This window comes from Paroedura picta, chromosome 2 (genome assembly GCF_049243985.1).
Source record: "Paroedura picta isolate Pp20150507F chromosome 2, Ppicta_v3.0, whole genome shotgun sequence".
Taxonomy (NCBI): Eukaryota; Metazoa; Chordata; class Lepidosauria; order Squamata; family Gekkonidae; genus Paroedura; species Paroedura picta.
In genome coordinates, this window is record NC_135370.1 from 69989046 (window position 1) to 70009864 (window position 20819).

At 42.2% G+C, this 20819-nt stretch overlaps 1 protein-coding gene across 15 annotated transcripts in view; it reads right to left on the bottom strand.

The window, feature by feature from the left end:
- The window catches only part of BIN1 (bridging integrator 1), a 139154-nt gene that overhangs the window by 116635 nt on the left and 1700 nt on the right, over window positions 1-20819 (bottom strand). Inside the window, exon 1 of one of the 15 annotated variants that reach the window (XM_077320578.1) lies at window positions 17943-18055. The exons of the other annotated variants lie outside the window; for them this stretch is intronic. Coding sequence (XP_077176693.1) covers window positions 17943-17963 — 21 coding nt within the window. The 5' untranslated portion in view covers window positions 17964-18055. Of the gene's footprint in view, window positions 1-17942; window positions 18056-20819 lie in introns of those variants that run through there. 15 annotated transcript variants of the gene reach the window in all.

Consider the following 20819-nt stretch of genomic DNA (forward strand, 5'->3'; position numbering starts at 1 on the left):
CCTCCACCCCCTTACCTCTTGTGGGGGAGGGGGAGAGCCACACAGGCATATACCTGAAATCCACCATGCAACACCGAGACTGGCAATCTTTTGGGTCAAGACCAGTAATTTCTCCTCAGTGAGTATTGCCATTACTTCTTAGTTTATATATAAATTACAGCTGCTGTGGACAAAGTAGTCTGTCTCTCCCATGATGTAAGAATAACATCTTCACCCAATTAAGTTGATTTGAAACAGGTTCCAGATAGACCAAAAAAAGTACCTTTTCCCTCCACCATTCAAGTGGTGGTTCCTTAATCAGAAGGTTGTTTTAAGCCACCGCAAAGTCAATGAGGATAGGTCACTGATAATATTATAGTCATGTTGGCTACTGGAGCCTCCAGGTAAAGATACTAATCTCTTCCACATAATATATTTCTGGTAAAGTGTATCTCATGGCTTAAGTGCCACTCAGTGCTTAACACCCACTCAGGGCGGCTGTCCCACCCCTGTGTGTCTCCTCCTCCAACCGCCTTGCCTGTCTGCTTAGCAGCCAGCCAGTCACCTTCCATACCCCACCCCTGACCATGCCCTCCTCCTTCTACTTCCTCCCAAGGCTCAGAGGTTGCACATGAGTGCTGCCCCTGCCAATGAGTTCCATAACAGCTGCCTGCAACCTTTCCAGGTCCTAGGGGGAGGGAGAGGCCATCCACTGAGTTCTTCCACCCCACCCAGTCTAGCGCCCGTTGTATTCCTGAATGCAATGGCTTGGCCCCTAATTTAAAACATAAAAAGGGACTGTTCCTCTGAATACCAGGAGCAGTGACAGACAGGAAGTTTTTCATTCTTTGCTTGTGAACTTCTGAGAGGAACTTAGTTGGCCATTATTGTAAACATAGTGATGGGCTGAACGTACCTTTGGATTGATTGAGCAGCGTTCTTGTACTTTAGGCAGTCTGTGGTTTGGTTAATGTGTGTTGGTTCTATGAGACACCTTTTGGATGAATATGACTTTTGGTTTCTTCAGACACCACAACTTAAGAGCCAACAGTATCAGCTCCGCAAGATATCCTTATCCGAAGCTTCTTTAAAATTTCCTGAAGTGCTGTTGCTGCTGCAGGACTACCACAATGGCTGGGGCTTGTACTCCATAAAAAGGGGAGATTTGTACAGTTCAGTATAGAATTTGGGAGGAAATGTTGCACAATATAACCCACCTGTCACAGTCTAGGGCAGAGTCTGCACTTACTTTCTTTATTCCATTGTCAATCCTGTTGAATTCAGATCACTTTGAACTCGGATCTTCCTCTTCCCCCCCCCTCCCCATTGAAACAGGAAAGTCTTCTGCACGTTTTTAGGGTAGTTCAGAAGGGGGGGGGGGAGCCAAGCCTCTTTCTTTCTTTTCTTGAAGGTGAGGGAGAGGAGCCAGGCAGGGAGCCTATTTCTTTTCTTGGAAGGGGGTGGGGGAGAAGAACAAAAAAGGCAGAGGAGGGAAGAAAAATCCAGGATGACAGAAGTTGAGAGTAATTAGGGGCTTCTCCTTTAAGGCAAGCGTATCACATGACCAGGTGTGGCCTATCAGGGGTTCTCTACCACAGAGCTTGGTTTCCCAATCCAGATTTTAAAATATATTGAGCATTAAAAGCACTCCAAGATATTGCACAATAAAGGTAGGGTCACTCCGGATCAATCCTTCTTGCTGCAGAAGGAAACTTTAAATCGCCCAAAATCCAAACGGAAATCGCATTCTGTGTAGAGGGCAGGGACTGAATTGATCTGGGGTTGGAATAAAAGCTCCGTGCAGTTTACACCTAGAAAAATCAAATAATGCAACCCAGATAATCCCTATGAATTTGTTTTTTTTTTCCCCTTGCAGAATTGTTTAAACCAGGGGTAGTCAAACTGCGGCCCTCCAGATGTCCATGGACTACAATTCCCAGGAGCCCCTGCCAGCGAATGCTGGCAGGGGGGCTCCTGGAAATTGTAGTTCATGGACATCTGGAGGGACGCAGTTGGACTACCCCTGGTTTAAACCATAGGGAAAGAGGGAAATCCGTGTTTAGACCCTCAAGTCCCATCCTGTTATCTGTTTCAACAACTTTTGGCTTCAGTAACATGAGGAATCACCCGCATGATTTAAAGTTCTTCTTTGTACACTTATAAGCTTGAAATTTTATCAGGACAATGAGACTGGAAAAGTGCTGAACTTTGCACTAAACAATACATTACTGTGCAGTGTGATGAACATATTCCATGCCTGCTGCCAGTATGTAATGGTTGAGCATACACTCATATATGTGAGGGAAAGAAACTGAGTAGATCTATCATCAATCTACATATCCATTTTCCATACAACTGGTGTATTTGGAAACAGCAGTTTTCTTATCAAGGTATTAACTAGCCTGAATCGTGGCCAAGCTGGGGGGGGGGGTCTTCCTGAACATAGCGGCTGTTTATGACTGATAGTAGATTAATCTTTTGTCTACCATGGGGAAGCTGAATTCATACTTAAGAAGTTGGCTCAAGGGTATGTGGAAAATATGATTTAATAATACACATTCAATTGATATTGTTGAGTTTCCGGGGGGGGGGGGGAATGCTGCCATCCAAAAGGTTAAGAAAATCTATATTGTATTTTTATTTTTAAAAAAATACTCCGCAAGTCACAATATAGCATCTGTTTCTGTTTCAGGGCTGCAGAGATTCTAAATCATTCCCTTCAGCCTTTAGGCCTGCTGCTGTACTTTAAGATTTCCAGTTGCCCTTATTGCTCTTTCCAGAGCTTCCACTGCTATAGGGTATCCTGCAATTATACATGTGCCACTTTTCAAAACAATACAGCAGGCATGTTTATCTTTAGCATGGCTTCAAGTTCCCTTCATGTTTGGCAAAAGAATCTTGACTTGCTTCTTTTCCCTCCCTTTGAGCCTACGGTTTAATGTTGTGACACTGGAAGGCGGGTTGAGTGGCTTAGTTTTACCTTTGGAAGAATCTACATAGAAGACACTTGAAGCTGTTGTGACCTGGATACCACTCTTTGTGATGCAGAATCTGTAAACTCCATTGTAAAGCTAGAGCAGCATAAAAAACAGAGTGTGGCATTTGGAGTGGTAACCTGGAGTCAAATTTTGCTCTGCCCAAGAAACTTACAGGGTTGTTGAGATGTAACGAGATCCTGGAGAAGAATGTCCAAGCTCCATGGAAGAAGAGAAACAGTTGTGCAACTGTTCCATTGTAAAATGTTTGAATGAATAAAATGGTTCCTGGAAAGGCGAGGTGTGTAAATGAATGGTGAAGCTTCCAATAGTGAACAACTAAATGCTGCTGGTAATCTGGGTATGAAGCCCTTCTTCATTTGTCCCAGCATTTGATAGGGATAACTGTATCTTGCAGGAGTAGGAGCACCAGCAACTGGGCTGCAGGAAGTCTTCAGCCATCACCTTCGCCAAACTTCTCCTTTCTGCTTCCAAGAAACAGAAGCAATGAGGGAAAAGTCCAGAACTGTCATGGCATGAGCAATGAAGGCTTTGCCCTGCCAAGCTTGGCTGGACTGTCAAGGACTTAGAAGGCTTAGAATGAGAATAAGGCTGCCCATTTTTAATCATTCAGTTCCCATTTCCAACACAGCAGCCACTGAAGAATACCATCTCCCTGAGACAGATGCCATCTCTCCAAGGCACGGAGAGACAAGACATCTCTCCAAAACTTTGTTTTTCCCTTCATCAAACAAAGCTTTTGACATTTCCAATGGTAACATCATTTGTTCTCATTATTTGAATTATAAACTGCTTTGGGAGCCAATCTGTTTGAAGACTTTTATGTAAATATGTTAATGGATTCAGTTTTAACCCTTTGATGCACCCATCTTTCCAGCATGGTGTAGTGTTTAGAATGCAAGCTTGCTGGGTGACCTTGGGCCAGTCTCATAATCTCAACCTAACCTACCTCAGAGGGATGTTGTGAAGATAAAATGGGGGTCCCCTACTGGAGAGAATGGGAGGATATAAATTATGTAAATAAATAACTCCTCCACAAGTTTGTTTGATTTCCTTTTAAAGCCATTGTTCATTGCACATCTTGCCTGTATAAATTCTAATTGTTATACATTGGGTGGATTAGTACTTTATATGGCAATGCCAAATTGGGAAAACATTGTCTCTGTGCCTTTCATAATTTATGAATGTTTAGTCTGTTACTCTTTTTAAATGATCAAAGAGTCCCAAGCACTTTAAATCTTCATCATCCAGAATATATTCGAATTACTCCTCCCATACAGCATAAAATTGTCCCTAGCAAGGGGAAATGGATGCATATTCATAATGCAAAATTAAAAATAGGGTCAAAACATAACAGTACACTGATACAGAATAGCCTTTCAGAGAATTTGCAGTTGATTAACTGATTATTTTAGTGACTTATTTCAGTCCTTTCTGGACATGGTGGGTATTGCAATAGATTGAATGTGAACTAAAAAAACCATTTTGAAAATAGTTTGAGGGTGTGGTGTGTCAAGATAGACTTGTGAGTGTCCCCTGCCTCAGGCTATCATTGTGGTTGCCAGTCCTGCAGCCAATAGGAGAAAAATAATTGGGGAGGATCAGAGAACAGTGTGGCATTACTTTAAGCAAAGCCCCAGATGTAATGCCAGCCCACTCAAGAAAGCCCTGAAAAAATTTAATCATAAAACTTTCAGAGACCCCTTGAGAGGCATGAGATCATTTCCAGATTTCCCCGTTGTCATGTCACATCATTACACAACAGCATCTCGCCACCCTGACTCCTGTAGATTGCCAGCCATTGGCTGGCAACCCTACATCTGGGTTATATAACCTTCTGTTAAGGAAGACAAGCTTGTGGCTTCTGTCTTCAGCAAAAAATATTTGGAGAAGAACAACATTTTTGTTTGCTAATATCAGCCCACATGTCTTTTCTTCCTGTTAGAGGAGGTCATAATTCTGTTTTGCCTTAGCTATTCATAAAAATGATTCCTTTGCACTATGGCAGAACATAATCAGTCTCAATTTATTTTATGTTCTGTAACATATTTCTTGTAATACTTCAGGAATCTGAAAAAAATAAATGCAGACCTAATGGGATGGGATGGGATGTTGTAGTTCTTGACTCCTCTTTATAATCTAGTCAAATATTCTTTTCTCAGTAGCAATCTTGCTGCCAGCCTTAATTTTACGATGTACGTGGGTCATAATTGTTCACTATGCTAGCATACTACCCATGGGTGGAAGAATTCCCAATAAATGTTAATAAGCTTCCCCTCCTGTTGGTGTAGTGGTTAGGAGTGCGGACTTCTAATCTGGCAAGCCAGGTTCAAATCTGCACTCCCCCACATGCAGCCAGCTGGGTGACCTTGGGCTCACCACCGCACTGATAAAACTGTTCTGACCGAGCAATAATATCAGGACTCTCTCAGCCTCACCCACCCCACAGGGTGTCTGTTGTGGGGAGAGGAATGGGAAGGCGACTGTAAGCCACTTTGAGCCTCCTTCGGGTAGGGAAAAGTGGCATATAAGAACCAACTCTTCTTCTTCTTCTTCTTCCTAACATATGCAAGCCATTAGGCAAAATGAACTGCATATATCTCCCATATGTACATTATGGCCTTCTAGGGTTGCCAGTTCTGGGCTGAGAAATTCCTGGAGATTTTGGCTGGAGCCTGAGAAGACAGGGTCCTTGGCAGGATATAATGGCACACAGTCTACCCTTCAAAAGTAGCCATTTCCTCCAGGGGAACAGAACTTCACAAGAGACCCGGGAGCACAAAGGAAAAAGCCAAACATCAACAGGGACAAAAGTATGTATCAGGAACAGGGGTTCATGACAAGTTTCCTCCAATGAAGCTGAAGTTCTGAATGAAAGATTTCCATTACAGTTTGCCATCATAAGAAGCATGCGAAGGCCAATCAAATCACAAACAGAGCAAAGAAATATTCAACGTGTAAACATTTATAATGTATGTAAGTTGTATTTTTATAATATTTCAAACTTTAAAAACTTAACCTTGTAAAAGCTTTTATATCAGCCATTCATGTGTAAAAACCAAATCAAAGCCAAAATCAAATGTCAATTTCAATGTCCCATTTTCAATTGTGTCTTCTTCAATGGCTAAATTGTTTCAATGACAATTCACTTTGTCTATCCATCAGTAGTTTCATATACAGCATATAAATTGTTCCTTAGGACAATTTTATGATATATGTGGGCCATAATTGTTCCCCATGCTGGCATACTACCCTAGGACAATACAGAATTTTTTTACTGCTCAAGGGCGAAATCCTAGTCCTTCATAAGAAGTATGGCTGACTAAACAGCAGTGAACTTTTGCTGGCGTATTTTCAGAAGGTGATCCTAGACGTGGGCTTTCTAGGTACACTTTACAATGTCTTAATTTCATCACAAACACCAGGACAGGTGCTGCTGCAAGTAAAATGGTGATTTTATCACCTTAATATTTCTCTGCTTTGACAGACAGACCCAGGTAGGAGTACCAATGGGGTTTTGCAATAGCAAGAGTAGCATGACAATTTAGATCAGGGGGAAAGCGAATACAATGGCCATCAAGCTATTCATTTTTTAAAAGTTGCCATCCAGCCCAAACTGTGACTTCACTTTTGGGGTAAACCAGAAGTGATAGCACACCTCTCTACAAATCAATGGAAAAGTATGTGGTCTGCTTCTCCCTGTCCCGGACTATTGTCTCCCGCTTATTGCTATCCTGGTAGGTGGAAACCATGAACAGCAGCTAATTTGGAAAAGCAAAATCATGGGTTAAATTGGGGGATGCAGAGGTTTTTTTTTTTTAAGTGACTTCAAAAGCTGGAGATGGAGGGAGAAAATGCAGCAGTTTAAAATGAAAGGCTGGCAGAAAAATTTAAGTACAATTGGTGTCATAATGTAATATTATGTTGGGGGGGGTGGAACAGGGGCTCTTAGTCAGAGTTGGATCCTTGTAAGAGGAAAAAGGGGTCAAATTTGATTTCCGGAAAGGGCCTGCTAGAAATTATCACCCTCGGGCCTAGTTTCTGCCACTAATCAGGTGAGCCTCAGTGAGTTTTGGCCATGGGCTCCAAGTGGGCAAATGGAAACCCAGTTCTGAGAAACTGCATGGAAGGCGGCTCCTGCTGGATGGCCAGGATGATGCTCAACAACACAGACGGAGCCATTGTAAGTGCATTTCTTCTGCAAAAGTCCTTTCTTATGCTAAATACTATCAAGACCAAACATATTGTTTCAAAACTTTATATTATCCCCAAGGCCAATTCTAAAATCTTCACTCCCAAATCCCTTGCAACACGTTCCCTCACATAAAGTAGGCCCAAAAGCTTATAAAATAGCTAACAATAAAAAAGCATAAAGCAAACAAGATTTTTAAAATCCATCCATCTCTATATCATAAAATACAGTCACTACATCATAAAACACAAATCCCAGGCATTTTGCAGTCCAAAGAAGAGAGAACAAGATCTAGAAGATAACAACCTATCCCAAAGCTCTGAGAAAATTAATGGTTTTTGACAGGCAGCCAAAGGATATGGAGCACAACAGACCTCTTCAACAAGACAGTTACATAACCATGGTCCTACACTCAAAGATTGACTGTTTCACAGAGATCTGGGATTAAAAATGGTGATCTTTATGATACTCAGAGTTGCCTGGCTCAACCTGGTAACCAACAGGACAGTTTGGGGCAGAGGCATGGAAAGGGTGTTTCCAGTGATTCCTAGAGCTACCCACTGACACTCTTGGGTGCACAAAGGCTAGGAACAGGGTTTTTTCTTTAATTTTCTCGTGCTGCCATTCCAAAGAGGAGCAGGCAACAAAGACCTCCTACCATAATGGAAGGCCTGGGAACCCTTATACTATTGCCAGGTTTTTCTGCCAACCAGCAGGAGGTTCTGGGACAGGGACATGGGAGGGCATGACATTCTGTGCACTGCTAAGCCCCTTCCAGGGAAAACCTAAAAGTGTTGTAGTTTCTATGAAACTATGGCTTTCCCCAGAAGTGACTTAGTGGTGCACCCAATTTTTTCCCTCCTCCCTCAACTGCTTGGCGTGGCAGTAGACAAGGACAAACAACTGGCAGGAGGTCTAAACACTCGGAGTCATATAGGGCAGGGGTAGTCAACCTGTGGTCCTCCAGATGTCCATGGACTACAATTCCCATAAGCCCCTGCCAGCGTTTGCTGGACATCTGGAGGACCACAGGTTGACTACCCCTGATGTAGGGCTTTGAAAGCTGGTACCTGGCCTAGAAATTGTCTGTTAAGCAGTGGACACAACTTATGTTCAGAATGCCAGAATAATGTCCCATCCCAGCAATCAGTCTGATAGCTGCATTCTAGTGAATTTTTAGAGGCAGCTCCATGTGCAATACTATATAACATTTAACTAAGAAGAACAAGATCCTAGAAGGGCCTTTGGGTTGTTCGGTCTTGTGAAGGCACATTATATGCTCTTCAGTCCAGTTTCCACCACACATATGCTATATGTCTCAAACTGCAGCTATTCACATATCTTTTCCATTACGATTTGTCCCTAGTTTCATGGTACAACAAGCAGGTCAAGATGAAAGCATGCAGCTATTTATCTTCGGCTTCCCACATTTCCTCCTCTTTTTCCCCTGCCTAACTTCCTACTTAGTAGGCTAATATTGTAACTCATTGCCCCAAAGCAGGACACTATAATGGTATTCTAAATGGGGAGGGGGACCCTGAAAATGGTAAGGAGGACTGCACTCATAACTGACTGCACTCATTCATTTCAAGAACTGGAGTCATTCATTGGACAAGATGAGGCTACCACTTAATTCATAATCTTGCACGGTGACAAAAATAAACCAAGCCCAGGCTATGTCAGGGCTGAGGTGCCAGAGAATGGAAGCTTGGTTGTGCAAGAAAAAGCTATTTCCTTCTAACTGCATCTGCTCACTCACAAAATTGAAAGTAACTGAGTGCTTGTGTGGGTGTGCATTGGATGCATTGCAGTCCTTTTACTTAGACTGAACTGTAGCTCTGGCTAGAGTCCAGTGATTGTTATAAATTCTAGATGTAGTCATGTTAGACCTGTTATGCATGGGTATTTCCCCTCACCTTTACCACGCATATCTGTTAGATTTTGTTGTCGTTCTCCCTGCAATGCTCAGTTTGCTTTCTGGTCACTGCTTCCCCAACTTTTTTGAGAGCGCTTTTATGGTATTTATCCCTTGTTTCCCTACCATGTCAAAGGTAATTCAAGAGTACAGATTCCCTCAGATTTTCCCCGTGCAGTTTTTTGCCCCTCTAAGATTATTCCTCCAGCCATATCGAGATAGTTCTGCTCACTCTGCACCTTCTTCATCCTCCCTCCTTCATCAGTGTACAAGCTCCGTTTTGTTTTACATTTTAACTTTTTTTAACAAGCAGCACAAGTGTAGTTATATGAGACTATTGCTAGTCTCAGATTGCTGAATAAAATATTTAAATGATAGGGAGAAGTTTTAAAAGAGCAGCACAAGGTTTAGTTCCCTGCTGGCATTAACCTGAAAGGGGGAGATGAGAGGAGGCAAAGCAGTGTCCCCAATGCAAAAAAAAAGGATTTCAGTGCTGCATGGAAACAAAATAAAGAGGAGAATCATCAGCATGGAATGAAATTCATATGAGATGTAAAGACAGACAGACAGATGTTTTAATGAACAAAGGAAGGGGGATTTGGGCAGTCTCCAGAAGCCAGGAACCTTCTGCAAACTGCTGGCCTTAATCACTTGGGATCGATCCATTTGGAAGACAGAGAGCAATCGGTAGAGGACAGGCTTTTAAAAACTGCCAAGATCACAATCAACGTGCAGGATCAAATTAGAGAATCACAAAGAGAAAACCATGCAAATTTGCAAGGGCAGGAAATTAGCATTACTATTCAGCTCCACTATGGCACTGGCAAAAAGCATCCCCAATTTTTCTTCAATTTAATGACAGATGACTAAAAAAGCTCTCCAAAAATCTGCCAGAGGACTCCTTCCCCCACACAAATTGCAGCCCTGTGCACAGCATGGTGCAATTGCAACTAACTTTGCACAAGTATGCACGCAAGCATAATGCCCATGATCACAGCTTGCAATGCCAGGGTCAGTGGATTCTACTGAGTATTCTGTACACTCAACATGTTCCCCCATATTATGAGATTGTGTGACTCTCATTTTTAACAGTTGCTGATAAAACAACATAGAATCACGTAGTGTTTGGCATGGAAAATGGGCTTTGCAGCTGCTTGTCACTTTCAAAATAAGTCTCATCAATTTCAACATCAGGTTTTCCCCCTTTGCCTGAGCCATGACGAATTAAATGGAAGGTGCTTGCTGGACACTACTGCATTAGTTAGATCTATCATATTTCCAGTAGCCACTTATGGCTGTGAAAGTTGGATGAAGAAAAAAACCAGACAAGAAGAATCAATTCATTTGATCTTATGGCACCTTATAAATATTAGTAGATTTATTGTGACATTGAGCTTCCTAGCAGGCTCCATGAAAGTTTACCCTGAGATAAAATTGCTAATCTTTGATGGTACCACAAGATGCTTTTTAAGGTTTTTTTAGGGATTATAGTAAACGAATCGTATTCAAAATATATTTTAAACAGTAGTGGAACAAACAGATTTTTTAAAAAAATACAGGAGCTCTTTATACAACTCTGTTCCCAAAACATTTTTCACACAGATGAACATAGTTTGAGACCAGTGTCACCTTTAAGATCAACAACATTTTATTCAAGGCATAAGCATTCATGGTCATGCACACTTCTTCAGCTACATTGAAACAAAACTTCTCCAACCATTACATATAAGCAGATTACTTCAAAGTATGTTGCAACACACAACTGAATTATGACACCTGTACTGAAAACTCTATGACCAAAGTGCTGGGCTGCTATACAATACATCATTACCCCTACCATCTCCTTCAAAACAGCCCGTTATCCCTGTATGCTTTTTCTGGTTATAGTTAAGATGGGCATGTACCAATTTAACTGATTATGTTTATTCAGTGTTCCTAGTTAGTGGCGATATTCAGAGTCATATTTTATTGTTACGGACATCGACCAATCTAAAGCAATCGTCATAAAATAGAAATAGTTCATAAAACAGAAAAGTATAGAATATAGTATAAAATATAGAAATAGTGGCAAAATGTAGATTGGTTACTGACTGTTATTTCTCCCCATTCTTCTTGAGTATGTCCAGGAGCACACTCAAACATGCAGAAAAGCACACAGACAGTACAGATTGTTTTGGAAGAAGAGCATTACCATTCATTGGCTATGACATCATTCAAGATTCACTGCACATGACCCAGTTGTAAAAACGTCCACTCTTGCCTTGAATACAGAATGCAATCCTGTATCAAGACAGACCATTTGCCTGTTTAAATTTGTCTACTCTGAATGGCTCTACAGTACAACTGCTAACCCTGGGCTGGAAAATTTCTGGAGACTTGAGGATGCATCCTGAGATTTGAGGATGGGATGAACATCAATCATCAATCAGTAGGATATAATGCCAAAGATGACATCTTTCAAAATAGCCATTTTCTCCAGTGGAACTTATATTTGTAATCTTGAGATTAGTTATAATTCTAGAAGATATCCAGGCTCCACCACAGTCTCCATCAGAGAAAGGTCAATGATGCACCTTTTACATAATTTGAGAAGCTAAGGACTGAATGATATGCATATAGTAATGGTTGTTCCCTTTAGGTCAAGTTTATAAAGAGCAAAGCATACATTTTAAACCACTTTTCCCCCAGCACTGATTTTGATGTGGCCTAGGAATACTGACAGGGCTAACACAATTCCTAATTTCAGAGACAAAATACTCTTTTAGATGTGAAGGGAAGTGCCATCTTTAAGCACTGGGATTTGGTAGTTGCACTACCATTCTCTTGGGATTCTTTTTATATTATTTAAAGCTACAGCTTTGATTCTGCAGATTGACAAATGGTGTAAACATGGACATGAGACTTGGCCCTTATAATTATAAATGTGTAGGTTAATTCTGCACCAGAACAGGATACAAAGACATAAAAATGCCACAAGGATGTTGCTTTCAGTCTTCCTGACCATAGTTCAAGGTAGAGTTTTTGAGGCAGATGTGACAACTGACAATATAGATCAGGATAAGCAAACAAAATGAGTGAAGTGCCTGACGCCAACATATTCCACTTGTGAAAGTTCAAAAATTCCCTTGCGTACTTGGACTACCCAACAGTTATGAGAATATGAACCCTCTTGACATTTCACATGTGAAGAACAGGGAACCATGTTAACAGGCAAATTCTTCTCCCATCCCTACACGGATGTGAACTCTACTTCGCTCTGTAGGCATTTACTCTGCAGGAGTCTCTCCTTCACCTGCTCAAAAGTTGCATTGTTCTTTTGGTTAAAATTACACCAGAAAACATGTTGTGGAACTATTATGTTTGAACTGCTACATTGTTTTTGTTCAACTACAGGGGAAACAAGAGTACCTGCAAGCCCAATCCCACACACTGTCAAAATATGGCATTCACAAGGGCACTCTCAAGCTTCATGCCATATAATATTATGTCATATAATTATAGTGATAACTACTATGTAGATCTTTATCAGTAGTAGATCAAATCAATACTAGAACTATATTTTAGATGAGAAATACTTCTGCTGTTTTCACAGCTTATGAACTGTTGTAATATCAGAGTCTCCAGATTTTCCTTCCAAGATAAGGCAAAAGCTCGGCAGCTTTGATTCAAATCTCCATCTGGGTATCTGACCTATGTTGCACCTATTTTGTTTCAGCTACAATCTTCCTGCATCTAACCCATGAACTAGGGTTGCCACTTCTGAATTAGGAAATATCTGCTGATTTTGGGGTGGAGTCTGAGGACAGCAGGGTTAAGAGAGGGGAGGGATTTCAATTGAGTGAATTGAACCAATTATTCCATGTTCCAAAGCTGCCATTTTCTCTAGGTGAACTTATCTCTGTTGCCTGGAGATCAGATGTAATAGCTCTACTATAAACTGAGCATCGGACCTATGTGCCTTCCACTCTTCTTGGCATTAGAAACCACATTGTACCCCTAAGAAACTCTTTTTTATAATACTCATCTGTGGCCAAGCTCAACTGTTGCACAAGAAAGAGAGTAGAAGATTAATTACCTGGAAATAGATTCAGGTGGGTAGCCATGTTGGTCTGAAGCTGGAGAGCAAAGTTTGAGTCCAGTGTCACCTTTAAGGCCAACTGTGGTAGGTAAGTTTTATTCTATGTATAAAATTTTGTGCGCATGCACACTTCTTCTGATACTTTGAAGTAGACATTACCAACCATTACATATAAGCATTTGAAGAGGATGTTGCCAGGAAGGCCCAATTAGAGGCAAAATGCAGAAGTAATTGAGCAGTAAATATAGCTAACTGGATGAAGAGGATTGGTAAGCCCTGTAAATAGTAACAAATTACCATACAGCATAATAAAGAAGTTTACAAACATGTGAGAACTTTATGATATTAGTATGTATAGTGAGATAAGAAACCAATTTTTCTGTTAAGCCCAGGAGTTCCACTGTCATGAGTGTCGTAATAATTTTTAACTCATCAATCCCCCTTTCTAGTCTGTTTCTGAAGTTCCTTTGCAATAAAACAGCTCCTTTGAGATCCCCTACTGAATGTCCTGGAAAGCTGAATTGTTTTAGTACAGGTTTCTTAGTCTTGCGATTCTTGATGTCAGACTTGTTTTCATTTATCTTTTGACGTAGTGTTTGACCTGTTTGCCCTATGTAGAAAACAGAAAAGTATTGTTGATATTTAATGGCATATACAGTGTTAGAAGATAAGAAATTGAATGAGTTTGAGATAGTGTAGTTCCTGTTGTTAGAGCCAGTGATTTTGTTGTCGGGATATATGGAGCAATAAAATTGGTGTTCAGGTTTATTGCAAATTCTGGTACTAGTATCCATGTTCAAATTAGATGTATTATTGTGGGTGAGGAGTTGTTGAAAACTGGGGGCTGGCTGTGGGCAGGAATATGTTGGTATTAAAGATGCCACTAGACTCAAACCTGGATATAGAAACTAACATGTTATGGAGAGGGTTGTGATGAGGACTGAATTTTCATTCTTGTTTATTTCAATGCTATTTTAATTCAGTAATCAGTTAAAAAAAAAAAGCCTTGCACATGTTCCATTCACAACTGAGGTAAGATATATGCACTTCCAGGTGAATAACAGTAAAGGCAAAGGTATCCCTTGTGCAAGCACCGGGTCATGTCTGGCCCTTGGGGTGATGCCCCCTAGCTTTTTCATGGCAGACTCAATACGGGGTGGTTTGCCAGTGCCTTCCCCAGTCATTACCGTTTACCCCCCAGCAAGCTGGGTACTCATTTTACCGACCTCGGAAGGATGGAAGGCTGACTCAACCTTGACCCGGCTGCTGGGATTGAACTCCCAGCCTCATGGGCAGAGCTTTCAGACTGCATGTCTGCTGCCTTACCACTCTGCGCCACAAGAGGCTCTGGAGAGCCAATTTGGTGTAGTGGTTAGGAGTGTGGACTTCTAATCTGGCATGCCGGGTTCAAATCTGCACTCCCCCACATGCAGCCAGCTGGGTGACTTTGGGCTCGCCACGGCACTGATAAAACTGTTCTGACCGGGCAGTGATATCAGCGCTCTCTCAGCCTCACCCACCCCATGGGGTGTCTGTTGTGGGGAGAGGAATGGGAAGGCTACTGTAAGCTGCTTTGAGCCTCCTTCGGGTCGGGAAAAGCAGCATATAAGAACCAATTCTTCTTCTTCTTCCCAGGTGAATAGAAGGTGGTACATACAAAAAAAGAAAAAGAATCCTGTCAAAGCTTGCTAAGAATTCACTTTCTGCTATTAAAAGAACATTAATGACTGGCCTTCAGATAGATGAGGCAGTTTGTTTTGTCCAGCTTTCCAAATTTTTGAAGTCTGATTTGCTGAGCCTGGGACATGAAGCCGGGTCTAGAACCAGCTAGATGAATTAGAGATCCTGGCCCATCAGCGGTGCTATTTTGGTCTAGTACTGAAGAGATAAAATAGCACTAAGAACAAGCAGTCACCAAAGCCTGGGGCAATGAGAGAGCAGGGCCTCTGAAGAATTCCTCAGCCCTTTGCAGTTGCTGCTGGGCTGCAGTAGGCAAGAACTCACGGACAGTGAGGGAAGTTACTCTTATACTCTCTGCCCTTATTGTGCTATGTTCTGTTTGCATGCTTTTATTAAATTGCTTATTTTATCTATATCTTTAAATAACATTCTCATATTCATCCCCTTGGACTCTATTTGGATGGGGAAACAGCACAGAAATGTTTTTAATAAATAAAATGCACATGAGAAACTTTTTCCCGACAGTATTTGGAAGGCAGCATAGGGAGGATATTTTGATCCTTGGTGCAACCTCAGCTGAGGGGTTGGGTCTCTGCCATGAGAGACTTTTTCCTGCTCTCTTCTTGGTTTACCACTACAGGAGTCCACAAGCAGACTTCAGAAATAATAGAACTGAAAATCTTTACAAAATGGTTTTAATCGTAAAAATCTGGCCACCAATATGTTAAGAACTACGTAATCACATTAGTACAAGTACTAGTAGAAACAACAACAAATCAGAAATGATGCTAGCCTCAAGAAAAAAGTCTCTCCCCATCTACAAGCAGCATAGGAGGCAGAAAAGTGTGAGGTGACACCAACTGATATTGCTGACAAGATGGATGATGAGGGAGCCATGAGGCTCCTGGAGAACTGGCAGAGGTCCTGGGGCTTGGTTCTGTTTGTTCCTGGCCACCAGCAGCCTTCCAGGAGAGTAGGACACCATGACATGGCCCTGTGCATTAAATGGCCAGCCCACCTCTGCCCACACTTCACGTTCACATGAAGTCACTCTATGCTCATTCAGATCACTGATCCATGAAGGTGAGAATTATCTACTCTGACTGGCAGTAGTTCTCCAGAGTTTCAGGCAGAGGTCCTTCACATCCCTGCTTACCCAGTCCTTTTAACTGCCCTGCCCTGGATAGCTCAGGCAGGCCCTGTCTCATCAGTTCTCAGAAGCCAAGCAGGGTTGGCCCTGGAGGGACCTCCAAGAAATACCAGGCAGGCAATGGCAAACCACCTCTGAACGTCTCTTGCCTGGCTACCAGACAATCCTAGGATCCCCTGGCTACACAACACACATGCCATACGATAGCTGATAAAATAGTCCTCCTAACTGGAGATGCTGGGAATTGAACCTGAGAACTTTGTCATGCAAAGCAGATGCACTACCACTGAGCCATGGACCTGAAGATACTCAACTCTTCCCATTAAAAACATGACAAGGATTGATAGTATTTATGATGAATCTCTTGAATCTAAACTTTACAGCTTCTATAAGATTTCACTGCTCATAATGTAATAGAAATCCCCCCTGCACACACAACTACAGGTTAGCTGTTAGGACTCTGTGCACCTGCATATAAACAGCATCCTTCCAGCATCACAAATGAGGTACTAGAGGGCAAGGCTTGAAAGCAGGCTAGCTCAGCTGATTATGAAATAGTCTTGTATTTCACTGAGAACTGGGAAGTTTATTCACAAATTGTGTCAACCCTGGGAAAATCTCAGTGCATCATATAATCATCTGACGGCATAAGCCACAGATTCCACTGAAGCAGCTACTGAATCAATAGGAACCCCACCAGCTACAAAGCATGTCATCACCCTTTTTAATTCAAGGAATGCAAGATGGGCCAGTGTTTCAGATCTTCCTTTTGAGCATCATCATATTTTTGAGTCCATCTCCTTTTGTAACTACAGCTTTGCTTCTGCAAGGTACTCAAATAGATACAGACTACAAAAGATCCAGGTTTAGTTTTACTTCCTGCCTCATTTTTTTTTAGTTCCCTACATCAACAGGTGTAGCTGGGCATTTGCCTTAAACAATAAAGTAGTATTTGTTTTTGTTACTTAAATTGCACATCTTCCTCTCACACATGAAGACTTTCCTTGGGATCATTAAACGTTCATATGCAAATTCAGAAGAATCACCAATGGGTGGGCAGCTGCCTGACTGAATAAAGACTTTATATAGGCTCCAGGTTTGAATTGTAGACTGAGATGCTGAGACATCAGTATATTCAGGCAGCAGGGAAGGAGCCACCACACTGACACTCCCTAGCCGGAGCCAGATCAATGACTCCAAAGCAAATCAAGGATTATTCACTCCAAAGTGATCTGAAACTGTGCAGTCGTGCCTTCATCCTTCCCAACCCAAGTAAGGTGATACTTTGCCGGGCATAGCTACTTGCCACCCAGGCAGAAGGGCTCTACTATAAATAGACCAGCTACATTTAGAAAGTTTTCCCAAACCAACCAGGACTCTGAAAGGCAGGGAAAGGGCCTTCCCTCTTATGCCTCCATCTTCAAATTGTGGGCCAGGCCACCCTTGCAAGAGCTCCTGGAAGACATCTTCAACCCCAAGAAGCATAGACTGTGGATGTGCTCCCCCCCTTCACGCAGCACAGTACAGTTGTAGTAATGCCAGAATAATAAGTCTGGAATCATATACAGTCAAAATCATTGTTGCAGTCTGCAATCCTCATTGTATGCATTAACTACACATTGAAAGAGATTGAATCCTCCATTTTAATCCAAAGCATTATTTCATTGAGCACATTATCCCACTCTTTCTCTAAAAACCTCAGCATAATGCACACCATTCCCCATCCTCCATTTTATCCGCACAATCCACACAATGATTGTGGCCAGTCATCTTCGCTCAAGGTCACCCAGCAGCTTTCACAGAAAACAGACTTTAACCTGGATCATCATATACCTGACTACTAAACAACGCTGCCACTGGCAAAGAGCAGTAGATTAAGAGGTAAGAAGGCAGACTTTCAACTAATTCAGCAGAGAGCTTCAGGCTTTTATAGCCATCTAAACAATGCTTACCTTTAACACACCAAATAACATGCTTAAAAAATGGCCCCCCAGTACTCATCTTTCAAGTCAATCAGTTATTCTCACACGACCAATAAAACATCATTTCAACTATGTGCTTCTTTAGCATCTGCACACTTGTCAGCATTCATTTTCACACTGAGATCTGAGCATGCGCCAGCAGCAGCTGCCAGCAAAATCATGTGTGTCTAAGATCAGGAGCCCAAGTGTGTGGACTGTTTTTGAATTTGCACAGTTGGCAGCATTCATCACCCCATTAAGCATCCAACTACTGGCCACTGTCAGCACATGTTCAGAATTGAGAAGCAATGTACTGTAACACGTGACATTCACAGATGATGGCTCGGTTCTTTAAGTAATAGTATGCCTCCCCTAACATCTAAATTGATTCATTTAATATTTATCTATTTATTTATTTATATTTATATACCACCCTCCCCAAAGGCTCAGGGCGGTTCACCTAAAAATAAAAGCGAAAGTGAAAAAAAGCACAGTTCCCATGTGGCAGTGCAAGAAAGCAGCAAAATATGTGCAATCCAATTCAGAATGCTGAGGACAAATTGGGTGCTTCTTCAAATACTATTCTATTTACAATCTCAACAGATGAACGCTCACATCACTCATTTTCTCTCTTACAATACTCTGACCTGCACAGCCCAGGCATGACTGCTCCTGTCAGATCTCAGAAACTAAGCAGGGTTAACCATGGTTAGTATTTAAATTTAAAGGATTTGGATGGAGTTCCTCCAAGGAACACTAAGGGGCACAACACAGAGGCAGCCAACCACCTCCAAACATCCCTTGCTGGGCTGCCAGGCAATCCTCAGATCCCCTGGCTATACTGCACATGCCATGCAATGAATAAATAAATCCCCCACAATGTAAGTCATAATCTCCCACTTCCTGTACATTTTCAGCATTCAGCCATTAAAATGCTTATCACAGTCATGGCCTTCTTCTTCCCTACATTCAGACAAGCAGTATTCTAATGAAGTATGAACACTGTTTAAATAAGTAGCTTAATTAAATCTTAAATCTTAGGAGACCTACAAAACCACTCCAAAAACAGAGCTATAGGTCTATGATGTCACAAGTACTAGCCAATCAACACTGTACAAAACTGGCTTCTACCATAAATTGGCAGAAGGACTGATTGCACTCTCCCCTCAATCCTGCTCAGAAGTTGTAAGTATTTGTAGAATGTAGTAAGTTCACTTTTACAGTTATCCAAACAATGTGTGTCTACATGCAACCTAACCCAACAGTCACAAATTAACCCACCTTTGTAGTAACTGCACAGATACTTGGTGGATAAATGTGGAAAGCATATAAGCACTGAAAAAGGGGCCCGGGAAGCTCAGTTTGCTTCAGACTCACATCCCTGTGCTGATGGTTTATCCCAGCACTTCTGTTAGCAGCCTACAGCCAACCAAACCAATTTACCTTGTGAAACGAAAGAGTTTTGTCAGAATTGACATCACAGTTTAGTGATACGTACTTGATTTGGGGAGAAGAATGTTCCTTTACAATAAACACTTCGGTGCAATCCAGAAGCAATGACAAAATGTGGTTTGTTCTACTCCAAGCGCTACTGCTGCCGCCTCCTCTCATGGCTTGACAACAGATACTTCCACTTTCACGGCAAACCACAGGCTTCTGTTTCAGCTGAACCACAAATTATTATGTTTTCCTGCCTCCATGCTAGGGATGCCAACCTTCAGGTGTGACCTGGAGTTCCCCTGGAACTACACCTCAGCTCTAAACTACAAAGATCAGTTCCCCAGGAGAAAATGGATGCTTTGAGGGTAGACTTTATGACGTGATATCCCACTGAAGTCCCTGTCCTTCCCAGACGTCATCCTCACATCCCCAGGTATTTCCCAACCCCCATCTGGCAACCCTTCCCTCCACCCATCCCTGGACAGTCACCAGGGGGCCTGGAAACCCCACATCACAACAGGATTCCAAAGCAGAATGAAACATGTTTTAGAGGCATCATTTGTGGTTCAGGTGGCATGATAAATTCTAGCTTTCCAGAAAAGCAATCCTTTCCAAACCACATGCATGGGGATAGGAAGGGACCATGCAAGCCAAAGGATTTTCAAGGCATGCTTTCTTAACAACCAACCATGGTCTGTCATGATATATGAGTTGTTTGGACATTTTAAGGCAATAACATGCATGGTCTGTTTTCAGCTTCTTTGAATAAGGGGAGGGGAAACTGCAAGGTCCAGTTTTAGAGAAACTGACCTGGGCTCAAGTCACCAAGAGCTCTGATTCCCTGCTTCTCAAGGAAAGGTGATATCAGGGCACATGCCCACTCTGAGACCAGCTCATCTACTGTTACTGAATCCTAATGTATCCAGTGGTGATCAGAAAGCAGTCCACACACACACACACTTTAAAAACTGCTCCTCGTGTGGGAAAAGCAGAACATGTGACACTCTGCAGAAAAGCAGATGCAACGTCAAAAGAACATCTGCGGTCTGTCGTATTTCTTGCACATACACAGTCAGACCTGATTGAGAAGAAAAGCAAGCCAATGCGTGCCAAATAATCTAATGCAGGCAGAATGTGTGCAGTACTTTCTCTACAGTATTCTGCAGTACACCTGCAGACCCCTTTGGGGGGACAGCAGACTGCAAAGCTTAATGGCCACCAACTGAGATCATTTGCACCCTCTCTCAGGAGCTGTAGACATCCAGCCCTCTGCTCTTACAGCGCCCATGTTCCCTGGAAGGAAAGCCCACCCTGGTCATGCCAGACTTTGGAACACCTGTCAGTTGAGAAGAGTGTCAATGGGGGGGGGGGCTGAACTGGAGGACCTCTGCCAGTCCTGGGAAACGAATCGAGTCCCAGAAAGTGCCC